General features: G+C 34.3%; 2 protein-coding genes across 6 annotated transcripts in view; both read left to right on the top strand.

Annotated features, from left to right (window-relative positions):
• Positions 1-8,582, top strand: part of LOC138713220 (protein FAM234B) — a 32,760-nt gene extending 24,178 nt beyond the window's left edge. For all 5 annotated transcript variants that reach the window (XM_069845132.1, XM_069845135.1, XM_069845134.1 and 2 more), the window contains one exon: positions 241-8,582. In XM_069845132.1, coding sequence (XP_069701233.1) covers positions 241-431 — 191 coding nt within the window. In that variant the 3' untranslated portion in view covers positions 432-8,582. The remainder of the gene's footprint in view (positions 1-240) is intronic.
• Positions 8,583-13,588: 5,006 nt separating this feature from the next.
• The window catches only part of Pka-R1 (protein kinase, cAMP-dependent, regulatory subunit type 1), a 378,940-nt gene continuing 365,901 nt past the window's right edge, over positions 13,589-26,627 (top strand). The window contains exon 1 of the mRNA XM_069845115.1: positions 13,589-13,965. Coding sequence (XP_069701216.1) covers positions 13,801-13,965 — 165 coding nt within the window. The 5' untranslated portion in view covers positions 13,589-13,800. The remainder of the gene's footprint in view (positions 13,966-26,627) is intronic.

Genomic DNA, 26,627 nt, shown 5'->3' with positions numbered 1-26,627 from the left:
ATTTATTCCCTTAATTTCTCCTCAACTGTTAGACTTCGGACATAGGTATATGAGGTTAAATTGATGTAGGTTAACCCAAACTACATTATCCTGAAGTATTTTACATTCCTCCTAAGACACCCTGTAGAGAAATTAAATATGTTCGTTCTTATTATACCGAAGTGTTTTTTTTTTTTTTTGTATGTATTTATTCGTAATTCTGATTGAACATATTTAAGTACTATTCTTTATTTTCTTCAGTATTGATCGCAGACTTAGACCAGGATGGTTCACAAGAACTCATTTCATACTTGACTACATACACAACAGACAATCCAGAAGGGTCATCAGTTGCATCAGATGCTTCGAAGTGGCACCTCCAGTCCAGAGTACGAGTTGTTCGATTAGAAGCAGAACTGCCCAAGTTATATGAAGCTGTAGCTCGACAGTGAAATGCATAGACATGAGTAACAGCTGATGGTAATAGGGAATATCTTCATACAGGTGAAGTAGCAAGAATTATAAAAGTATACTTTCAAATGGAGTAACCAAAGAGCACAATGTAACATACTGTAATTCAGACACAATGTGGAAGCTGTATAATTATATAAATTGATAATACGAATCTCTTTGTACACTGAGTGAATACTCAAGATCCTGAAGAAAGTTCAGTTTTGGATTCATTATAAATGTCTGCCTTTGTCATAGAATCTAGAATTCTCTGAGACAAAAATGATGTTAAAGAGATTGTTATGCAGTCTGCAAGAGTGAAATGAATTTTAACTGAAATAGAGTTTTATATCTTAATATCCCCATTTCCACTTTATTAGTTGGTTTTCAGAGTGTGAATAGATTTATAGACTCATTACACAAATATCAACCAAGTGTGTATATATATTAAGGTATGCATCACCCCAAAAAGATGTGTGTGTATATAAGCAGTATGTGTATTTCCACAAATGTAGATACTGTATTTATATCTTGTTTAACACTTGAAATTTAAGTATATATAACCTATAAAATATTGTACCACTTAAAAAGAAAAAAAAAAAATATACAGGATTTGTTCCTCCAGTCAGTATTTTTTCTCTAAAATTGAATTTACTTCCACGAGTAATTTCAGTTATTGACATACACACATGATTGTTGTGTCACACCAAAGTATTTTTTAAACAACCATATCTCATTAGTCTTAGCTTAGCTATTAAGATAAATTATCTGACTATATACAATTGTAGTCTAATGTAATCTCAGCTGTATAGCCTTGTAAACACTATCATTTCTAGAATTTACTTTTGATTAAAATTATCGTCTCTTTGTCATGTGAGTAATTATAAAGTGATACAGAAAAATATAATATTCTTTTCTTTCAGTTTAATACTTTCATTTTCAGAAAATGGGTTAAGATATTTTAGGATTACAAGTACTGTGTGTTCAGTTGAACAAAAAAATATTGTTGTACAGTAACAGTTTTAGGCAATAATGTTACTTTACATTGTACAGTCTTAGAAACAATTGATGGCACAACTCTTGGTGATGAAAGAGTATAAGTATTGAAGAGCGATTCTCACCAGTAAATTTTTACTAGTGGCTTGTGCAGCAAATGCTGCAAACTAAGTTCATTAGACATTCAAATAAACATTTTTCAGATTTATTTTCAATGAAGAATGCCAGACATTCGGAAAGTTATTTGCTTCCATAACAATGAAAGATTCTCTCGAGCCAATACTGAAGAGAACCACGCATATAAATATCTACACCACACCGCCATTAAAATATGAAAAAGACCCAACCCCACTTGATTAATAATTATAAAAATATTTGATTTTTAATAATATTATCTTACGTAAGTTTTATAGCTTTCAGTAACATATACTATATAGCCGCCACTCAGTAAAATATAGAAATCAAAATCTAATTTAAGTTATTCTTTACATCTACTTATATAACCCCAAAACATTTCACTTTCATATCATCAATATAGCATTAATATGTATAATTAATGAAAAATAGTCGCATCATGGCATTAACTACAATAATATTTCATTTCTAATGGTAATAATGTCATCAAACCACCTCAAGTTTTGTAGTTTTTAATATCCAATATACAGCTGTACCCAGAAAATTACACACCACAGAATCGAACCTGTAAATTATTTTTAGTAAGTTAAGTTTTTAATAACCAATTTAATTTGAGCTCTAAATATGTCAGCATTCTTGCAGATCATGGCCTTCGTGTAATTTTGTTTACTGTAGTATGTGTTATGTTTTATTCTGAAATGCAACACGGCCAACTTGATGCTCGCTTCGCTTCTCCTTTACAAAAAAGCGAAGGCAATATCAAGTTGGCTGTGAATGCTGTTAGCTAGTTCTTAAAACTGACGACAGATGGATTTTGGAAAATTATGTTTAAAAATTGACATTTCATTGAAAACTACTGTTTTTCCGAAAAACTTTGAGTTCCAATTCGTCCAGCCGTTTTCCTGTAATTTCCATTACCAGTTCAAATTATATATATATAGATGTGTGCTGTCTCCTTTGAGTTCAGGACTAGTGGCTGTAAGCCTCTCTTAATGCCGTCTATGTACCATTCACACCAGTGGAGCATGCTGGCTTGAGATGTTGGGGGTCCAGGATCAATTGAGGAGCGTTTTTGCAAAAGTCGATAGATGCAGAAATCAAGATTTTACAGAAATTACACTAAGTGACAGGATCTATCTAGTTTTGAAAAAACCTGGAAGGTTTGGTAGTCTCTACATACGGTATGAATCAAGGTTTAGTAAATCTGATTTCATAGATCGATTCTGGAGGTAGAAAACATACGATATCCATATGTAACTCACTTTCGAAAATTTCTGCATCTATTGACTTTTGCAAAAACGCTCCTCAATTTCCCAGTTAAGTGGGGATTTTAATTCTTTTTTTAATAACATCGCTAATTTTTATACATGTTCTTTTCTGCATTCATTTTTTTTTGAGTGGAACAACTTACACTGAACACCTGGCTCAACTTGCTGTTATAGAAATTGCTATATCCTACTTCCCTAGCCAACAATGTGACGATTAAACATAATATTATGTTAATAAAAGGAAGTAGGTCACATAAGCAAATGAATAACGATTTTCACACCCTATTACTTCATTTATAAATCACAGAGCATAACAAGATGGTTTACTTCCACAACTAATGCAAAATGCATCTCATTAATTTAAACTAAATCAAGTTAATGTTCAATTTCATGATTTAAGTAAATCCTGGAGTATTGCACCACTTCATACAGACCATTTCTATCACAGACGGTTTTAGTCTAGAGGAAAGAATGCCTACTTCCCATGCAGTCTCTGGCATGTTCGGCCCTGTTTTTGTTTCATTTACAATCTTTATCGCACTACTTATTTACACTAAATTATTTTCCCTGGCACTTGTTCTACTTAGGGACGACATACAATGAACATAACGAATGTTATTAGCGCAGTGCCTCCTTTCTGGGACTTTGAAAATATCTGTGCACTATAAATTGTTTCTAAGACTGTACATGTAGAACTCATAATATGAAACTGTAAGAAGATAGAATGAACTTGAGTTATATATACTACTAAAATTTACTCCTCCAATGAGTTACACATCTAGTTCTTAGTATCTTCATCAGTGCTATATAATGATGATAATGACTGCAGACAATGACTGAATGATAGACATCACAGTTCTCTGCTGATTTTAAACCTTTCTTCTTGCATTTCTCTTTTTGTTTGCGTATTATATTACTAATTACTAAATGGTGAGATTCATTTTAATAGAAGTATATAGGTATAGAATACTATTTAGCTGCCTAGAGAGTATGTAGGCTTTATACTAGACTTAATTTGAGAGTTGGCAGCTATTCGCGGTATTGTATCATGAAAACAACAAACATACATACTGGATTCGATTTCTTACTCCTTATATTGCTTTGTTACTCATCACTATGTTAGATAAAACCGTGCATTCCTCAGAAGCAAGCATTGTTGGAAAAGAAAAAGCTAGCAAAAAGTGTACTGAAGAAATAATAGCAGCATTTTTCCAAAGGAAACTGTTGTGGAAACTGAGTGACCCTGTGCAAAAGAATGTAAGTGTATTGAGAAGACATTGCAAAGGATGTAGGCCTTAATATATTATAATAATATAATACTGTATATTACCGATTTTAGGTTAATTGGTCCAACCTTTTTCGTCTACTGGACAGTTCATCCAATCCAGCAAAATTTCGTCCATTGGACAGTTTATCCAGTCTAATTAAAAAAAATAATGATGTAAATAATAAGTAGTGTGTGGTGGTATGAGCGGAATTTATTTAATTTTTCTTCAACACTTTGAATTATAGGAAAGATTGGAGGAAGCTGGGTTTGCAGTGAAAAACCTGCCCTTGGGCAGAACATTGAATGAATGACTTTGAATTTTAGTTATGTAAAAAAACTGCGTAGGTTTGCAAGTCATTATTAATTTTCATTACTGTTTTCGTATATTTCACCAGTATTCTTTAAAATTCTGCAAGCAATACACCGCAGGTATGTATTCAAGCATCCTTTCTCTTTATAATGGGCGTATTGCCTGAGCGATTTTTCTTGGTTGCGGAGGTACAGGTCACATCACCATTTTTGGCGTGTGAAATAAGTAATAGAAACGTTAAGTGCGAGTGTTTTACATTTGTTGCAGTCAGTCTGACAACTCTGTTTGGCAAATGGCTGATGTGACGTGCATAAGAAGTGGTACCATTCTCAGTTGCACTAGCAACATGCTCACAAACTGGGCACTATATATCTAGGACAAATGCCAAAAACGCTGGTGCCAGCTGTATTGTCGATTTACAGGTGCCCATATGTTTCTTTGCCCACCAATAAGCCTGGTTATATCCTGTTCATTTTGTTTGTTGTTCTGCTTTCAATCCGTCAATAAATCTCCATAAGGAAGGATGACAGACTGACATGAAATATTAGAGTGGACGAAATTTGCATTGAACGAAAAAAGTTGAAGAGTCCTGAAACCGTATTACCACTCTCTCTTCACTTGTAGTGGGTTCTACTTTTTAATTCTACTTTTTATTAGCTTCCTTTCTAATTTGTTAAGTAAGAAAATAGTTATAAAACTCCCCATATTGGTCTGTTATTAGTCTTGAACCAAACAAGATCTTATTGAATATAATGTTTCAAGTTATTATACTTTATCTTCACTTAAATACAATGTTTTCACTGGAATCAGCTGATTGGCAAGACCGCAAGCAAGATGGCAGCTCACACTATGTACACAATACCACTTGTCTCTTACTGATTACAGTACTTTGCCATGCATCACTATCCACATTGCTTATCACATCCAGTATGTACATAGTCAAAGGCACTGAATGACTGAAATCCATTAAGAGTTAAAAAACTTTACATCCAATGTGACAATATGTACTTGTAATGATCATAATTAATAATACTACAATGACGATTGTTGGGAGAAATATTTAGTCTTGTATCATAGTCGATCTAGACTGGGCACATCATGTAATTTAATTCTCTGTATAATAATAAAATGTTACATGCCAACAGGTTGTCACTACCAAACTTACAGTATGTTACTTGCAAATTCATATTCATTTCTAGTATGATTATTATAATTATTTGTTACTCACATGACATTCCCTATTTGTTAAGTTGAGTGAGCTTTATAATATAGAAAACCATTATTTTGGCTTAATTTAGTTTTGTTTCAATAGTGAACCACATATGAATTGAAGTCTCATATCTTCACTGTTTACAGCTATGTGTATTTGAACGTACATACTTAGAGGGAATATTGTAGAAATATACTGTTATGGTAACTTAAGATATCTTCAACTGAAACATTTAACGTATGTTGCATTACATATATTGTCTGTGATAAGTACTAATTGCTGAAAAAGTACATTATATATAATGTTTTATTCCTATTTTGACTCACCTCTACTACTAGCACTGCTGTTACTGTTAGTAGTTCTACTATTACTACTACTACTACTACTACAGTTCTACTATTGCTGGTACTAATGTTACTACAATTCTACTACTAGTACTGCTGTTACTATTGCTACAGTTCTACTACTATTACTACTACTGCTGTTACTATTACTACAGTTCTACTACTACTACTACTACTACTACTACAGTTCTACTATTGTTGGTACTAATGTTACTACAATTCTACTACTACTACTACTACTACTACTACTACTACTACTACTACTACTACTACTACTACTACTACTAGTACTTCTGTTACTACTACAGTTCTACTATTGTTGGTACTAATGTTACTACAATTCTACTACTACTATTACTATTACTACTACTACTAGTACTGCTGTTACTACTACAGTTCTACTATTGCTGGTACTAATGTTACTACAATTCTACTACTACTACTATTACTACTACTACTAGTACTAGTACTAGTACTGCTGTTACTACTACAGTTCTACTATTGCTGGTACTAATGTTACTACAATTTTACTACTACTACTAGTACTGCTGTTACTATTGCTACAGTTCTACTACTATTACTACTACTGCTGTTACTATTACTACAGTTCTACTACTACTACTACTACTACTACTACTACTACTACTACAGTTCTACTATTGTTGGTACTAATGTTACTACAATTCTACTACTACTACTATTACTATTACTACTACTACAGTTCTACTATTGTTGGTACTAATGTTACTACAATTCTACTATTACTACTACTACTACTACTACTACTACTACTACTACTACTACTAGTACTGCTGTTACTACTACAGTTCTACTATTGCTGGTACTAATGTTACTACAATTCTACTACTACTACTATTACTGTTATTACTACTACTAATACTGCTGTTACTACTACAGTTCTACTATTGCTGGTACTAATGTTACTACAATTCTACTACTACTACTACTACTACTACTACTACTACTACTGCTACTACTAGTACTGCTGTTACTACTACAGTTCTACTATTGCTGGTACTAATGTTACTACAATTCTACTACTACTACTACTACTACTACTACTAGTACTGCTGTTACTACTACAGTTCTACTATTGCTGGTACTAATGTTACTACAATTCTACTACTACTACTATTACTATTACTACTACTACTACTACTACTACTACTAGTACTGCTGTTACTACTACAGTTCTACTATTGCTGGTACTAATGTTACTACAATTCTACTATTACTACTACTACTAGTACTGCTGTTACTACTACAGTTCTACTATTGCTGGTACTAATGTTACTACAATTCTACTACTACTACTATTACTAGTACTGCTGTTACTATTGCTACAGTTCTGCTACTACTACTACTACTACTACTACTAGTACTGCTGTTACTATTGCTACAGTTCTACTATTACTACTACTACTACCACCACTACTACTACCACTACCACTACTTACTGTCTGACCGAGTGGTTACGTCTCATCCTGTTTTCTCCACTTGTTTCTGCTGGCTCTTCTGTAAAGGTTACTGGCTCGGCTATTAGGCTCTTTTCTGAGAATATTTGCTGTATGGAATTGAAAGTCTTTGTAATATTATACAAGTATTTAAAATAATTTAAGAAAAAGGTCCTTGTTAGGTACGTAACTGTTACTTGATTTCCCCAGTTTCGAAGACCCTGCAACATAACCAATCAGATGGACAGTACTACTACTACTACTATACTATTTTACTGTTACGAATATTATATATATATATATATATATATATATATATACATATATATATATATTTCATTTATTGAACTTGTAGTTGCTGTAGTAATTAAGTTTAGAGAATTGAATTTATAAAATAACTTTTTAATTTTTTTATTTTGAAATTCATTTGAATAAGTTGTTAATATGTAGATCAACTTAGATTCATTACAGCATGTGTATGAAATGGGTTGGTTTAGTCAGTGATAGGTTTGTTCAATACTAAACTACAATTTACACTGTTTCCTTAAATGGTGAGGCCTGCGAGAATAAGTGATACTAAATGAACTGAAGAAGTGATTTTTAGGGTTTTATGACATAATGTATGATAAAATGAAAATAGATATTAAAAGAATACATTTTATACATTATCCTATGTAAATTATGAAGCACAAATATAATATATTATTATTTTCATTAATTCTTTTGATGAAATTACTCTGTGATTGAACAAATAATATTTCAAACTCTATCTTTTTTCCCCAACTCTTAGAGTTCACACAATATTTGTGAGAGTCTTAAAATATTAGACTTAAAACGTGTGTAGATTTTACTAAATATCTTAAAATGTACCAAAATGTTTCATACTCTAGTCATTTTCAATAGTATTAGCATTAGGTATAGTATTTTTTTTTTAGTAGTGATGTATTTATGTATATGTACTTACATAGATGTTCCATAATGTAACCACAGACCTTTTGTTCGCATCTTTTGGAAGGTGTTGTGAAATTCAAAATGCCCGTGTGAACAGTTGGTACATTTGATTCTGATTTCTGGTTACAGATTGTAATTTGAATTGTTTTTATCTTCTTTGCACTGACATTATTAAATGTACTTCATACTTAAAAGTATATACAGCTTCATTATTGTAACCTGTCTCACCATTTCGTATATAATTCCTTCACTTTTTTTATTTATTACATATCGAGGGCATCATCCCAGAAGGGCGTTTCAATAAATGCAGGGTTATTGAAATATTTTTATAGAAACTTATATTTGAAAACAAACGTTTGAGAACTGCAGTGGGTTTGAGGAAGGATCAAAGAAAGTACGTTGTTATGTAGGTAAGGATAGGAGAAATTGTTCTATATTTAAATGACTCTTATGTAAAGTTGCTTACAGTTTTCTTGATACACCCTTCTGGTATGATATTCTCAATATGCTTATTAATGTTATGCTGCAGGCGAACCGTTCCATTTAGATACTAGATAAATTCACTAGAAAAAGCACAGTAAAATTGCTTTTATGCTCGACCATGCCGAAATGTAGTAATTATACACCTGGTAGTAGCCCTTTAATGCACCTCATTAAAGTACACCTATTCATTATAATTCAGTTGTTAAGCCAATGAGAAATCACCTTTGTACCATTATAAAACTGCAAGTATCGATTATTCTCGGATATGCAATCGAAAGACAATTAGCGAAAAGTCACGGAGGCTGGAAATCCAATACTGTCGCAGAAGGTTATGTTCTGTTACTATAATAATTAGCGTTAATTGTAAATAATATTCAAATAAATTCAATTTGTCATCTCGTTTTTCAATGTCTAAATCAATTTCCAGGTTATATCAAAACTAATGTTCATCTTATTCTCTACATTATATCAAGGTCAATGATATTCATGCCTCGGAAAAAATCAATACTTTCGCGTCTGCGCACATCTCACAATTCAGGTCAGTTCCACTCGTTACTTACATAACCATAACATGAAAACTTATGAATAATTTCAAGTTAGAAATATGGTCGAGCATAAAAAGTCGTATGAAACTTGCCTATAATGGTAATTAAGATGCTTGTATGAAAATTATGAAACTCGCTTGTGCTCGTTTCATAAACAAACATACTCGCGTCTTAATTACTACCATTATAGGCTCGTTGCATAATGTACTATTATGTGTTCCACACATCTTTTGTATGTTCCATACATTTATATATATATATATTTTTTTCTTTTCTGAAGTTCCAGCAAAATTCCTATACTTTCCATGTTAATTTAATTTATACTGTACCGTTTTTATATTTAAATGATTGTATTTTAAACCCCAGGAGGTACGAAACGCCATTTATCCTTTCTAAATCAATTTTGCTCGAAATTAAGTTTGCCATGAAAATGTAAAAACGTGAAAATACAGTATGTTTTCACTGTTAAGATGTGGCCTGCTAAAATTAAGTATTTGATATGTGGTAATCAAAATTCTATTACAAATAACCTGAAAATCAATGATATGCAGATTGCTCAAGTCAATAAATTTAAATATCTAGGAACAATATTAAATGGCAAAAACTCGATAGAAGATGAAATTAAAGAACGAATTACCAATGGTAACAGACCCTATTTCGCCAACCAAAGCTTATTTAAAAGCAAACTAATAACAAAAGAAGCCAAATTAAGATTATATTCTACCATAATAAGGCCAGTTGTCACCTACGCCTGTGAAACTTGGGTATTGAAAGAATCAATCAAACAAAAATTGTTAATTTTTGAAAGGAGGATTTTAAGAAGAATCTTTGGACCCTTTAAGGATAGCGCTGGCAACTGGAGAATAAAAACTAACAAAGAACTAAATGATTTAATACACAATCAAAATATAATAAACTTCATCAGGGCTATGAGGTTAAGTTGGTTTGGCCATGTTAACCCAGATAAGACTGACGTCCTATATATAGGACCCGAACGTTTTATTTTTTTAACATTGCTGCGTAAGATTTTCATAGTCGGCAATCATGATACCATAATCCTTATGTGTTATAAATTGCCTCCAATTTTTTTTTCTTATATTTAGTCTGTCATAGTCAATGTTATTATCATATTTGTGTGAAACGTCTGGTGTCCTATATGTAGGACGTCAGTCTTATCTGGGTTAAAAAAATGGAAGACCGGAGGCTAGTGAAAGGTATATAGGTATAAATGGAAACCCATGGGAACTAGAGCAGTGGGTAGACCGAAAGGCTGCTGGGAAGATGATATTGTGAATGATTTGAGGAAGCTAAGAATCACGGATTGGATGATGGTTGTACAGAATAGAAGTTCCTGGAAAAAAAATTGTTGAGAAGGCCAAGACATTCAATTTTGAAGTTGTAGTGCCTTGAGAAGAAGAAGAAGAAGAAGAAGAAGAAGAAGAAGAAGAAGAAGAAGAAGAAGAAGAAGAAGAAGAAGAAGAAGATGTGGCCTACTTTGAAATTCGTGAAAATTCGAAGCTGGCCATGCTTTCCTCCGCCAATCTTCTGTCCTTTAATGATTCTGTTACTGCTTTAGAAACAGTGAAACATTTTATAATACAGCATGATGTTACTGAAAAAATTATGGAAGAATTATTTACCACAATTTGAGGATATGGTTTGTTCCTTAGAAGCAAGTAGTCCAAAATAACTGACATTTTGTAAAATAAACATATCATACTAAATGAAGATCGCACTGGAAGAATGGTAGGTTAAGTCATTGTCATAAAATTTTCTGGATTGGAGTTTGAAATGTAACACATCAGCCAGCTTTGACTCTAAGCAGCTAAGATTTCCTACAGATAATCATATATTCGTGAAAAATATGTGTTACAAATTTGGATACTGTATTATAGACTCAAAGATGGCTTAAATGTGAAGTTTTAAATTTCTCTTTTGAAAATTTTACCAAATTGATTTGACTTGTTTTCCCCGTAGTCTTAAAATGCTTTTTCAGATGTTATTAAATGCTATTAAGTTATACATTTTTTTTCATTTATGCAATTTTTTTCTTCAGATACCCCATGAAAACAAATAAATGAAATTTTGCTGCATAAAGAAAATAAGTTCAGAACTGAGACCGTCTTTGTGTGAATCATCCCCAGACGCTTGTTTACTGTGATCATTTTTGTTGACATATACTACAGTTGCGTTGGTTTGAATGGAGAGTATGAGTCTATGGGTCAATGTACCTCCAATTTAAAACTTGTATTGAGGAAGCCCATCATTCAGGGTACACAGTTCCAGTTCCCCTATGGCATCACAACAAATCTCCATCATCATCATCTCATCTCATCATGGGTGTAGCGTAGACCTGGGCAAAGACTCTGTCGGGAAATTGGTCTATATGACTGGCTTCATATATGTGAATGACGAAAAGTCAAGTACCTGCAATTAGTTAAAAAAAAAAAAAAAAATTTCAAATTGAGATACAAGCTTTCCGAAGTCCTGCAATCTGGACTGAAATTTTTCTGTAATCCCAAAAGACTTACGAATATTCTTCTAAATCATGTTGTGTGATGGAATGAGCAACAGACTTAAGTCTTGGAAAATGGAAAGGGTTATTAGATTTTAACTGAGTTCCCATAGACGAAGTTTAATTTGGAAGGCTGTTGCTTCTTTCACAGTCTAGTATATAGTCACGAAGCTTGAGTTGTGAGGGTGCTAGGAACAATAGACTGTGCCGGTACTATTTCGCATTGTCTGTAATGAGGCGATATTAGCGATCCTAGTGGTTAGCAACTATCTATGGATGCATATTTACTACATATTGAGTTTCGTGACTGTATATACTAGACTGCGCTTCTTTGTACATTACAGTGACTATTTTTTTTTTCCTTGGAGGGAAGCATGATGATTTAAATGATTGACCAAGTCTGTGAGGAAGGTATCGATTAAGAATATTTCTTCCAAATCACACTTAAGGCTTAACTCTGTAACTCCACTGGTCTCACAGCTGCTGATGTCACATGAGGCAGCCTGACAACTTGCCCATGCAAGTTGCTCTATGCCCGTCAAATACTATTGTGTCTGAGTCTGTTTTTAAGTCCTTACATCTTTGCATGCATAATTATGGGTATCTTCTACAGGGAACAGTTGTATTTAAGAGAAAAAGCAATGATGAATTATTCAGAGCAGACATAGTTTGTATACTTTTTTTATTACTAGTGAAGTGAATTTAGTCATTGTGATGACCCCAGTGAAAAGGATACCTTATCTGTGTTTTCATTTGAAGACAAAATAGATATTATTTGGTTTTTAATACTTGACTAGTAGCAGAAAAAAATGCAAGCCTGGTTTGGGTTTTTTTTCTGACTTTTCCCAGGAAAATACGGTAATTGGGTAAGCCCTTGGCAAATCCTTCAACTTATCCTGCCAAAATACCATGTCACTATCATCAATTCCACGCATTTGATGAAGCGTCACTAAATAATTAATTCTAGGACTAATGGCTTTGTTGCTAAAGTCTAGGCATTTGAACAAGATACTGTAATTGAAATTACAGTAGAACTCCTTTACGCTTTTCAAAAGATACCCAGTAAAAAGTAATGTAAATTGAAGGAAATTATTTATTGGTATACTATTTTTAATTAATATTATTATGTCGTATGTTTAAAAAATGAGCTTACGATAAAATTTAAAATGTCGCATTGTTTTAATAGATTTTTTTATTCTAAGAATAGGCCTACTTAAAAAAAAAAAGAAAGAAACTTCTAAGAACCATGAAATTCAAGCGAAGTTCAAAAGTTGTTTTGGAGGAATTGTGTCTTAGAAATGTAAACTTTGGCAAAGTAAGATCTTTAATAAAATATTTAGGAAGCAAATGGGTTATTCCATTTCATGTTATTTCATTTACGTTTATATTAACAACATACGAGATTCTAATCGTTGGACGTTTACAATTAATATGGAACAGTATTGGCTTGAACCAAGACCGTCTGTATTGAAGATAACCTTGCCTGAGCGAATAATATTCAAGAAGAAATGCGTCTATGCTTCCTCCTTGTTAATAAAATTAACTTATTTTAAGAATTACGATATTACAAATGCTGTTGCGTGTATTTTTTTAAATAGTGGTATATTATCATTGCCTGTTCTTGGCAGAGAACGTGATATTCAGTGCTTCCTAGATCATACGTGAAATTCGGACGTCAATTGTTAATATATCTAGATCAGTGAATCAATCAAGTGGTAAAAGTTTTAATTTGTGGAATTATTTAGGTGCGAAGTGTAATAGCAACAAGTGAAATTGAAACAAAAACCATTCTCAAATCGGAAGAGGAAGATAAATTAACGTTTAATCAAAATTAATTGAGGTCAGTCCAAGTACATACCAAAAACAGTAAAGATGGCTGCAAATTTGGATGAAGAACAGAGCCTGCGTGAATGTGAAGCTTATGTTCAGAGACATAATATTCAACAAGTTTTAAAAGATTGCATCGTGCAACTCTGTGTGAGCAGACCGGAAAACCCTATTTCATTCCTGAGGGAGTACTTCCAGAAGTTGGAAAGGGTGAGTCTTGAGCATATCTATATATAGCTTACCTAGCTGTTATGTTCCAACCTATATTTTAGGATGGTATCACAGTTAATCAGTTTGTAATTTGATTAAATGCACAAATTTGTTGAATATTTGAGAACCGAATATTTTTAATAAGCAGACAAATTTTATTCCACAACCAACAGGATAGCTAAGTAAAAATTGAGACAGAATAATGGATTTTCCAAATAGGTTACACCCACTGACAATTCTCTTAATAAATTGAGTGAAGTGAATTTAATTGGTCCTCAGGATTTCTCTTCAGTACGTTGTGTGATTAGTGTGGTTTTTATTATTACGTTTATATTAGGCCTAATGTAAAAGCGAATAAACTGCTCATTTTAAAAATAATAGCACATATTTTTTGTACTTTCTCGTATGCTGTTAGTGCGTACATTCAGTATTTAAATAATGGGACAGTGTAACACAAGTGTTATGTATCAAGTTATTATTGTTAGTGGAATATAAGGATAAGGATAAATTTCAGAACACGGTTACCACCCTTCGCCTTTACCCGCACCATATCTTGTATCCAGCTATTTTCTTCCCCATCATCGAGGATGAGTGGCATGTTAGGTTTGGTTTGTTCAGGTTTTTGGTATACCAAAAAAACCAATAATATGCAAGGCATACCAATAACCTCAACAAACCAAACCTAACTTGTTAGATGTGGGGATAGCTAAGTGACAGGTGGTGAAGGACTGTGAGAAGGCGAGATTGGGTTACATTAGGGGATACTAAGCGGCAGGAGCGAGATCTGTGATAAGGTTAGAGTGGTTGGATGAGGGTATAGCTAAGTGACTTTCCGATTTTGGAGATATTCTAGTAAGTAAAACAATATCTTTAAGTTATATTCTATAAATCGTCATATTTTAAACATCAATGTACTACCTAAAAATCGTGCTTTTAGGCAATTTTTTCATCCAAAAGTAACAAGTGCCAATGTTGTACAGAATCCCTCTGTGCCGTACTGATGGTACAATTGATAAAGAAAATAACCTAAATTAATAGCAATATAGTACAGAGGAATATACAAATTGGAACTTTGTCGTTTGAAAAGGTGGAAATATTCAAATATCTCGGAGCAACAGTAACAAATATAGCTAAATGACACTTGAAAGGAAATTAAACGCAGAATAAATATGAGAAATGCCTGTTATAATTCGGTTGAGAAGCTTTTGTTATCCAGTCTGCTCTCAAAAAACCTGAAAGTTAGAATTTATAAAACATTTATATTACCAGTTGTTCTATATTTATTTATTTATTTATTTAATCCACTCAACAATGTAATTACAGAATAGATAAAATGAAAATAACAGTAGTAATACATATAATAATAGTATTTAAACTTAAATAGCCTAGTTACTATCCAATACTGCTTCAACAAAAGCTATTAAGCAAATATTACATGTAAATCTCGGTAAACAAAAACAAAAGTATTTACAGGATGAAGAAAACTTAGATTATATTAAAGTAATAGAGCCAGTGATGAAATGCAAATAACTAGTCACAGATTAGTAACAATAATACGATAACTGATGAGGGACTAGACCTACGTTAAGTCAGAATTAGGAGTGAGTTCGTAATGATAATTGATATTAAATAATTTAAGAAAGATGATCAAAAATACAATATGCAAACCAGTTAAGATCTATTTATTAGCAAAATACTTATGGAGTGTTTTGAACTCTACCGGTATTTATTTCTCTCAAGAGTGTGGTTCTATCCTGAAAGATGTCAATATTGCTCAGTTTATTATAGAAGGAACAGATTCTAAGAAGTGGAGAGTACTTACAATAACATGTCCTAGCATAGTTTATATTAAATGTTTTACTGGTCCCACAGTTCTCTCTAGGTAGGCTACATGTATTGCTATCCTGGACAGTAGATGACTATTTACAGAACTTGTTAATAAATTATGGAGGCATTTTATATCAATATTATTTCTTCTGTGTTGCAAACTTTCAAAATTAAAGAGAGACAAAAGAGATATTGTTGTGAAACTTGGACTCTCACTTTGAGAGAGGGACAGAAGTTAAGGGTGTCCGAGAATAATGTGTTTAGGAAAATATTTGGGGCTAAGAGAGATGAAGTTACAGTAGAATGGAAAAAGTTACAAAACTCAGAACTGCACGCATTGTATTCTTCACCTGACATAATTAAGGACATTAAATCCAGACGTTTGAGATGAACAGGGCATGTAACACATATGGGCGAATTCAGAAATGCATATAAAGTGTTAGTTGGGAGGCCGAAGGGAAAAAGACCTTTGGGGAGGCCGAGACATAGATGGGAGGATAATATTAAAATAGATTTGAGAGAGATGGGATATGATGGTAGGGACTGGATTAATCTTGTTCAGGATATGGACCGAAGGTGGGATATGTAAGGGTGGCAATGAACTTCCGGGTTCTCTAGAAGCCATTTGTAAGCAAGTAAGTACAGAGCTGTTCACAGCATTCTGTGCAAACTTTTGGGTGGTGAGTGTCTTGGCAAAGTACTTGCTATCAAGCACCTAGCAGACCCTGATCTACTTGGGAGTTGAAATGACTTACGTTACTCAGTTCTGCAAATTAGTAATATTAACTATTAATTAAAAATTGTTCAATCGTTTAACTTGGACCTACCTAGATTATAACATGTTGAAAGAGATAACTTCTCTGGCTGTCATTCATTCTTGACATCTTTTAAGAAAATTGGTATTCACATGTTCCTGTTTCATGATCCTCTGAATGCTGTGGCTTTAGAAACAGCTTCTTTCTGTGGATTATGTTCTAATCTTTCGCCTAGAATTCATCCAGTTTTTCCTCAGCAAATACTCTTACTCACTAGAGAACCTGTTTTCCTAAACTTTTTAACGAGACTCTTTGTACTGTTTTTATGCAAAAACCTGAATGTCAGGAAATTTTGTTGCAATTTGTCTTTGCACTTTTCCACAATCAAACTCTTGAAAGTAAGTCTCACTGTCTGTAGCCTACATTGGAGTCAGCTGCAAGATCAAGGTGTTTCATCTCGAAGACCAGGTGTATGCACTCCAAATCATATCAACTAGCAAGGTACATCATAACTGTTACAGATGCTGATGACAATAAATATTATCATCATTATTCAATAGGTCACAGTAGGCTCCTACCTAGGTAGCAAATTTTGAAGAGTGGCAGTTTTACATTTCCATTTTAATTTATAAAAACCTGAGCTCACATTCCAGAGGTTCAGGATCGAGCAAAAGTGCTATTGAATTTTTACCCAAGTGATAATGGAAGATTCTTCATTGATGAATGCCTTCACTTATGTGCTCATCTTGTGTCAGAAACTGATAAAATAATTCTTCATTCTTGATTCACACATTTTTAACACTCGTATATCATTAATGATAATTAAAACTTGTTAAAGTAACAACTTTTTTGCTTCACTGTGTTAACTTATGAAATGGACTTGATCTTAGTGAACAGTTTCGACGCGATTTATCGCGACTTTCGATTTTATAGTCAAGTTTGAAGTTTGAATATGCATAAAATAGGGTAACAAGAAATTTCTTGACAGAAAACAGTATAGACCTACTATGTGCTTCGGTAAAGGGAAATCAACAGGTTGCCCTCCTGTGCATGAAGAAACAACTGAGCGAGTACAAGCCAGTTTTGCATTCGCATAGGTGATTTCTTAACACCAAACTGTGAAACCGATGTGTTGATCATATTGGTAATGAACTACTGATGATCACGGATTGCTATGGCCTTCACGTTCTCCCGACTTAGCCTCTTGTGAGTTTTTATTTGAGAGTAGGCTATGTGAAGGATTCAGTGTTAGTGCCACCATTACCATCTAATGTGCCAGAATCCCGGGTTCATATCTTTAATGCCTTTGCTGAAATTGACAAACATGCTACATCGAATGTGGCACTAAATTTATTACAGAGTTGATGAGTGCAGAGTCATTACAGGGCCACATATCAAGAACCTGTAGCATGTAAAAAAAACTTTGTAGTTTCTCTATGTAACTGTACAAATTCGTGATATATTAAACAATATAGGCTACCTAATTACAGTGATTCTTTGAAACTGCTTCAGTCATTTGTAAATAACCCATAGGCATATGAGACTGATGCCACGTGACCAACAAATAAGCACGTGAAAGCGGAAGTTAATCTTATTACATCAGGTAACGTTAAAATTAACTGAGTCGCTCATACTTAAGCACCTAAATAAACTTAGAGTAGATCATGATTAACTTTTAATTACATTAAATGCAATGTTTTCGGAATTTAAATATTACAAGCCATTCAATTAGAAAATGGTTGAAAAGTTCTAAAAGAAATGAAGAAAAGAGTATAGCCTAATTGGAGATATTTTCAGATGGAAAAGAATATATAGTATTTGGGCACTCTAAAGAGTGTAACACTTTTAAAAAGAGTACTCTGGTTATCATTGTAAAATGATTTTGCGAGTCATCTGTTCGGTTACTCAGAGCCGCGCGTGGATTTCTGAGTTTAGTTTCATTTGCTACTATGTTTAGTTTTCTTTGGAGTGGTAATAAAATGCAAGGTATCGGTATCTTGGTTTTCTTTATCTGCGTCAGAAAATGAAAATATAAAGTACCAAAGCATCTTCGTATTGCGCAACTAATACTTTCATTTTTCGAAATGAAGGGTTCAGAGCCATAGTGGGCCAAGCGTCATATATTAAAAACGGAGAAAACAAGGGTTAAAATTAAGTGATTACCATAATTGAATGAAACATATAGCAAGTAATATAAAGTATACACTTTAAAACTAAATTATATGTCAACCTTCATTAAACTATGGTATTCACATAACTTTAACCCTTGCTTTCTCCGTTTTTAATAAATGGCGCTAGGGCCACTATGGCTCTGTGAACCCTTCAAATGTTAAAAGCTATGTTTCTAGACAACATTATACTGGAAAAGCATTATTTGTGTTAAAAATAACAGGTGAGAAGTGCAAGGATGCTGTACATTCAAGTTCTTTTGTATTGCGATGAATTGAGATTGCTTTGTTTTCTTTGTCAGTTTCCGCTCCCTTTCTCATTTACATCATTGGTGGATTGTTCGTTTTGCTAACAGTTTAAATATAGTTCATCCACAATATTATTTTTTTAAACAAAATATGTGAAGTAGCACCGAGGTTAGGGCCTGGATGGGAAGCTACAGAGTTGATTGAGCGTGGGTTTTATTGTTTGTGTAATTGAATGATAGTGGACTGAGAATGGGAAGTATGCCAAGTATTTGAAGAATTCTGCTTTACAATCCGCTCTCCACTATAAATCTAGTAATATATCGGTAATTGAATCTCATGAACTGAACCAGCCTCGCCCGTTGAAATAATAATAATAATAATAATAATAATAATAATAATAATAATAATAATAATAATAATAATAATAATAATAATAATATCTATTATCAGGCATACATTTCACTTGACGATATGTGTCAGAGGAAGAACAATAATTGTTTATATGCATCTGAAGTCTGATTAGTGGAATATGTAGCTAGTCGGCGATGTAGGCCTATGCATTGAAGGGGAAAGGAGCTGGCCACCCTACCTCATTATCTCCTGGTCTAGTTGCCTCATAAATGGTGCCTTCTTGGTATCACTTGTGAGGTTCATACCTGTCTTCGGACAGTTGACTAAACAAAACAACAATAATAGAATTTATAAAACAGTTATACTACCGGTTGTTCTTTATGGTTATGAAACTACAATTTACTTTATTCCCTTAAATGGAAGAGTGAACGAAGTGAGACAAGTGGCCTTTAGGATAGGAGCTCACATGTTAGGATGCGTCCCAAGAGTCCTTGCAAGGACGCGAACTCGTGTAGCTTTCAGCTTACACTTCCTCCTTTCTCCTTTATTGATTGATTGATTGATTGAGATTTTCCACACTGTTGAGGTTCTGGCTGATATATGACGTCTACATCTGTTATCAGGCAGTACATCTCACTTGATATGTGTCAGAGGAAGAACAATTGTTTGTATACATCTGAAGTCTGATTAGTGTAATTCGTAACTATAGATCATACGTATTTAAAAGACAGGCGGAGTTTGTTTAGGGCGATTGGCGTATGACAGGAGTGCGACGTGGATATGCATTAATATATTCGACACATAAACCCGAGTCACACGGGGATAGTTTACAGGAGTCAAGTGCTTGAAGCCTCTAAACTCGATGTTATATTTGTGATCACACGGAGACTTTAAACTTGAAACCATGCTTGAAAAAAAGGGCGCGCTGAATGTTATATTCGCAGTGGTGTTTGAATTCTTATATTCTGTTATAGTTAATAAAAGTCAATAGTGAACTGGCATTTTTAGTTTGGTGAAACTGAAGATGCCACCAGCACATATTCAAGCATGTGTGCAGCTAATTGGCGCCTTGTTATTGTATGAATTACAAAATATTCTTGAAAAACAGGAAAAGAGAACATGGGTTAAGAAATGGATTCGTAGAAGAATTATGCACGGGCATATAATACCTTGTTGAAAGAATTAGCTGAAGAAGATCCTGCAGCATACAGGAAACATCTCAGAATGAGTCGTGTTTTAAGGGTTTTTAATTTTTTTGAACCACTTCTACGTCTATGTTTTCGAAACCTTGTTCCATGAGTACACTGACTAGTTTCTGGAATAATAATTCCCGCTTGTTTTTATTGAGGTATTCTTTGTCATGTATATTCCATAGAAGTTCATACTTCTCATACACTTCCAAAAACTTTATGATATCGTTGGAATTCCACTTAGGGGCGCTCATTATTAATAATTATTAATTTACTTCGACAATAGGCCTAAAACTACAAACTTTCTACTTGCCAAGTTGCTACAAGTTCGCATTCACACGCGAGAAGTGGTGGAGTCAAGTTGGTCATGTGACGGGAAAGTGGACACAAAAGTTAACGGGTTGTCAGCTCAAATTCTGCTTGACCGCCAAGTCACAACTTGACTGTCTCGACCATATCACACGGGGAAAGTTGAAGGAAAGTCGACTTGCTCCAAGCACTTGACTCCTGTAAACTATCCCCGTGTGAATTAGCCTATAACGAATTCTCTTTGTCTCCCTCTCCCTCCCGCTAGTGGCAACAGCGCAGTAATGTTGAATGAGTATTGACTGAATTCATATGTCTTCTAGAAATGTACGGGCCTAGTCAACGATGTATGTAATGGAGGGGGGAAGGAACTGGCCATTCTACCGCATTATCTCTTGGCCTAGTTGCCTCATGAGTGATGCCTTGTTGGTGTCATTTGTGGGTCCCAGAATAGTGTCGTGCAATGTTCGAACATGAGAGGGGATATCAAGATACTACAAACTTCGCCCTACTCTATAGGCATCCCAACAATACGTGAAAGTGAAGCATGTAAACTAAAATAACCGAATCCGTTGAAAACCGGGAAGAGGCCTATGTTCGGTTCATTTTTGCCGAGTCTCTGTAGAACCAAATCTCCTTTGCATTTATTCTCTCTTTCCCTTTCCTTACATATGCTCGGTGCCTATTTTCTTAGTTCCTCCTCTCCCTGCGCCTTTGTGCTTTAGCTGCATAAGGATATCAGGCACATATCTTGCGAAATTACGCACAGTAAGTAATGAATATAGGTAATTTGTGTTGTTATTAATATGACTAAACATTCACAAAAATATACGTATAAATAAATCAAACAAAATATATATTAAAAAAAACTCGTATGCTGACAGTACTGATTAGTACTGTGCAGTGTTAAAAATTGAGAGAGGAAACCAAGACATTACAAACTTCGTCTTATTTTATATGAAAAAACAATTCGCAAGATCTATTCTAAAACATGACATGGTGGGAGTGGAGGACAGCGAATATTTCTATAACAAGGTGGAGCAAACATTTCAGATCGAAACAAATGTAACATTTTAAAATTCCTTTTCAGACTGAAAAGTTACATTTGTTTGGGTCAAATTTCTAGCATTTAAAGGACAAAACTAAAATTATTTCAATCATATATCAACAGTAATCTCACTTGAGGTTTTGATTTATCTAGAGAAAATCAAAACTCGAGTAGGATTTAATTTACTATTACGCGATTAGAAGAAATAAAGTGCTCTAATACAATAAAATATTAATATTGACTTACTAAAATTCTGTTTCATTAATGTTAGCAAGACGTACTTTCGTACCGTTTTATTGGTCAACAGTAGTATGACGTAGTAAAAGTGTAATAGTCATCATAATACACTGCTCTATTAAATTGACTGAGTACATTGGGAATTTAGTCAGTGGCTTTCCCAAAACACGATATGAAATGAAGAATGGATAAAACAGAGAGAAATTCTCTCCGGCACCGGGACTCGAATCCGGGTTTTCAGCTCTGTGTGCTGACGCTTTATCCACTATATGATATGAAATGTTTCATACGAGGGCTATTCATAAAGTAACTTCCGTTTAATTTTTACAAACCTGTGAATGACGCTACAGAATTGGGTTACAATACGTTTGAAAGTATACACTCTAGTTTATTTTTCCACATAGTTTCCACTCACATTGAGACACTTGTCCTAGCGTTTCACGAGCTTTGAAATTCCGCAATCGTAGAATTCGGCCGCCTGCGACTGAAGCCAACCTACGACCTGGTTTTCAACTCTTCGTCATCGTCAAAGCGCTTCGAGCCAAGCCATGTCTTTATGTGCATGAAGACATGGTAATCGCTAGGTGCCAAATCTGGGCTATAGGGAGGGTTATCCGATACTTCCCAGTTGAACTCTTGCAGTTTGGTCGCAGTACGACGCGCTGTTTGCAGCCGGGCGTTGTCATGCAGGAAAATCATCCCAGAGTTCAACATGGCACGACGTTTGTTTTGAATGGCACTTTTCAAGTTTGTTAGTGTGTTACAGTAACGCTCAGCGTTAATTGTGGCATTCCTCTCCAAGAACTCCATTAGCAAAATTCCTTTTCTGCCATGAATTTCCTCGTGGAAAGTGTTTGACAACACTTTGTGAGTTTTTTCGGGGAGTGAGTATGGCCCCAATGCATTGATTGAGGCTTTGTCTCATCCCCTGTCACAATCTGATCAAGAATAGCATCACCTCTTTCGTAACGCTCAAGAAAGGACAGTGCTGCTCCCTTCTGCTGAGCCTTTTGTTCCTCAGAAAGGAGTTTAGGCACCCATCTGGCAGAAAGTTTCTGGTAACCCAAATCTTCGGTAGTCACTTTGTACAGAAGAGTACGACTAATCTGTGGAAAATCCTCACTAAGCTCCGACATGTTGAACCTGCAGTTTGCTCTAACCCGTTCGTCAACCAAACGAATCAGATCTGCATTCACGATACATGGTCGACCACTTCTCTCTTCATCATGGACATTGGTTCGCCCATTTTTGAACATAGGCACCATTGTCTTACACCACCTTCACTCATTACGTCTGGCCCATAAACTTCACAAAGTTGGGATGGATTTCACTAGCTTTACAGTTTTTGGCCACAAGAAATCTTATTAACGTACCTCACACCTGGCGGGACTTGGGATTGTAGCACACATTTTGACAGCACGTGGCTCAGAGAGGAACAAAGACACGACCTTGACTCTACCGCTGCTCGACGCGTATTACTTCAAGGTACTCTCCACTGTCTCTGTTGTTACGCACGCTATATGAAAACGGAAGTTACTTTATGAATAGCCCTCGTATAAAACAATTTTTATCTCGGAAAGGAAGCAAAAACAAACAAAATTTCATTAAACCTTTTTGTTTGAAATATGTCAAAGAATAACTTCCTGAAATTAATGACATTGCTTACGGTTCATCCTGTGTACAGGAATTTGATGTAAAACAGACTACAATGTTAAAGAAAGTGGATATTATATTTTATTATCTTAATTCGAGTGCTAGAAGTTTCATGCGATTATTGAGATTTCCTTAAATCCCTCCTTTTTATATAAAATATTCAAGACCGTTTCACAGTGTTCGTCAGAATTTTCCTGACTAACTTCAGATGATGAACTACTTTTCAAATACGAACTCTTTCATCAACGTCGATCAACATAATATGACGGTGGTCTATTAGTTTCGTTTATAGATTATGTTCAGTCAACAGCCTGAAGACTGATTGGAACGTTATAAGTAAGGAGCGGATTCCTATGTAATTAAATATTCTTTTTGCATGTGATAAAATACAATTAACAAAGTTAAAAATTCCGAACATGAAGTTTCAAGTTTAAAACCAGAATTTTATTTCACATAAAAACACATATTTTCACAAAAAAAAAAAATTATGTAAATACATATTTTCAGGAAATCTATTATAAACACATAAATCTTGGAGTTTTTTTTACTTAATTTTTTTACAAGAACTTTTAAATATTTTAAAACTAAATCAATTATATCACTCAGAAGTACGTTATCTTTTTTAAGAATTCTTGGTTGCTTCGTGTTTCTAAGCGCTGTGCGGTGTATCAGTAATCCATTTTCGTAATAATATCGCCTCAAGTTCTGAGAACTGCTAGGCAGCATATCAATGTTATTATTAGAGAATAAATTGACATGGACAAGGAGGAGAGATCTTGAAACACATACTTAGGAATGTTTATTGTTGCTGAAGATGATTTAATTCCACGCTTTGTTTGTGAAACACAACAGATAAGAGCTCGGGTATGAACATGATTTAATTTAAACAAATCTCTCGCTTCTCGCTCATATCTACCAAGTAGGGCAATATATCTTGTTGTGATTCCCTGTTATCGGGCTTCGTCAATCGATATCCTTCAAGATATACTGAAAGATGGTTGTTTAAAAAACGATTTGGCTTTCCTATTAGCAAATTTAAGCTTTTTGCGTGACATCATAAAAAAACTCGAAACATCCAAAAACGTCTTGTCTGAAACAGGGAGGTGGAAATTAAACTAGACTCTCTACCAGGTTCAGAAGCACAATTACTAAGGGACAAATTCCAGAATGTGTTGGGGGAAAAGAGTGGTTATAAAAAAATGTGTAAAGTTGCTCAAGTATTGGAGGGTGTGCCTGTAAGTGAAATTGACGGTGTATGTGTTTGTGACATTCCTCTCTTTAAATATGAACGTCTGACGTCCTGTGATGTGGGAAGATCGTTTTCACAGTATAAATCGTTGTTCAGAGATAATCGGCATGCATTTGCGATGGAGAATTTGGAGATCCCTTTGTTGTTCACGCAATTCTCGGCCAATTACTAGCACTCAAGTGAGATTGGTGAGTACCTGGTAACATTTTTTTTTCAAGCTAAGTAAGGTATTTTTGTCATATTTAAAAAAAAAATATTTATTTTTATTTTTAGAAAATATTTTCGTACTTTTTAGCACATAAAAAATAAATATATTTAAACTTTTTAGCACATAAAAATCCGCTCCCTAGTTATAAGTCACACCAATAAGGCATTACTCAGGAGGAAACTAAACCAGGAAATAATGGGGTAGGCAATTAAACCAGGAGATAACACATAGTATGACTATAATAGTAACTAATCAGACTTCAGATGTATACAAACAATTGTTCTTCCTCTGACACATATCGTCAAGTGAGATGTACTGCCTGATAATAGATGTCATATCAGCTAAAATCTCAATCAGAGGTAAGTTCATAGAGTATTGAAGATTAAGCACTATTAATCTTTCGTAGAAGCATTGTTATCAATGTTATCATATAAAAGTGATGCGATTTGTGATTTAATGATAATAACGATCGTTCAAAATTGTCTACATATCAAACTATGATGAAGGATGAGTGGAACACAGAAAAATTCTCTCCGGCACCGGGATTTGAACCCGGGTTTTCAGCTCTACGTGCTGACGCTCTGTCCACTAAGCAACACCGGATTCCCATCCCGATTAAGTTCCACCTCTTGGGTTCCCTGTAGTGGCCTACCCTCATGCACTGCGTCATAATGTGACAGTGGCAAAATGTCCATACATCTGCAGAGGTGAACTCGTTAAGAGTGACTAACTGGTCGGGATCCGACGGAGTAAGCGCCATCTAATCACATAGAGCGTCAGCACGTAGAACTGAAAACCCGGGTTCAAATCCCGGTGTCGGAGAGAATTTTTCTCTGTTCCACTTATCCTTCATCATATGACGACGCAGAATTTTTGCACGGAAATATCATATGTACTTCGGTACATCATAATAATATATATCAAACTATGCCTAAATTAGCCACCGACATTGTTCAGGCAGTAGCGTGTTTTCCTGCTGATCCGGAGCTGCGCTCGGGCGTGGGTTCGATTCCCACTTAGACTTATTATTTGGTTTGGGTTATCCCGATGTTTTTTCAATCGTAAGGCGAATATCAGGTAATCACACTGTAAATCATCGGTCTCATTCCGTCAAATACGATCTCGCTATCACAATGCCATCGACGCAAATAATAATCTAGTAGTTGATACAGTGCCATTAAATAAACGACAGGAATCTGAATCATTTGCTGTCACTAAAAGATTTACGAAAATTGTGTAATAGATTAGAAAACCACTCCCCGTTTTCATGCAGTACTTGAAGGTGGCCAAGTAATACCTGCTCAACGATTTGACGAATCAAAATTCTGTCCTCAAATTTGATGTTTATGTTTATATTTATGTTTACTAGTGTTAAGTTTTGAGCATTAATTAAAATTTAGCATTTACGATTCAATGTTATG

Source organism: Periplaneta americana, chromosome 14, assembly GCF_040183065.1.
Source record: "Periplaneta americana isolate PAMFEO1 chromosome 14, P.americana_PAMFEO1_priV1, whole genome shotgun sequence".
Classification (NCBI taxonomy): domain Eukaryota; kingdom Metazoa; phylum Arthropoda; class Insecta; order Blattodea; family Blattidae; genus Periplaneta; species Periplaneta americana.
Note: the sequence above shows the minus strand (reverse complement) of the source record. Positions and strands in the feature narration are given on the sequence as shown.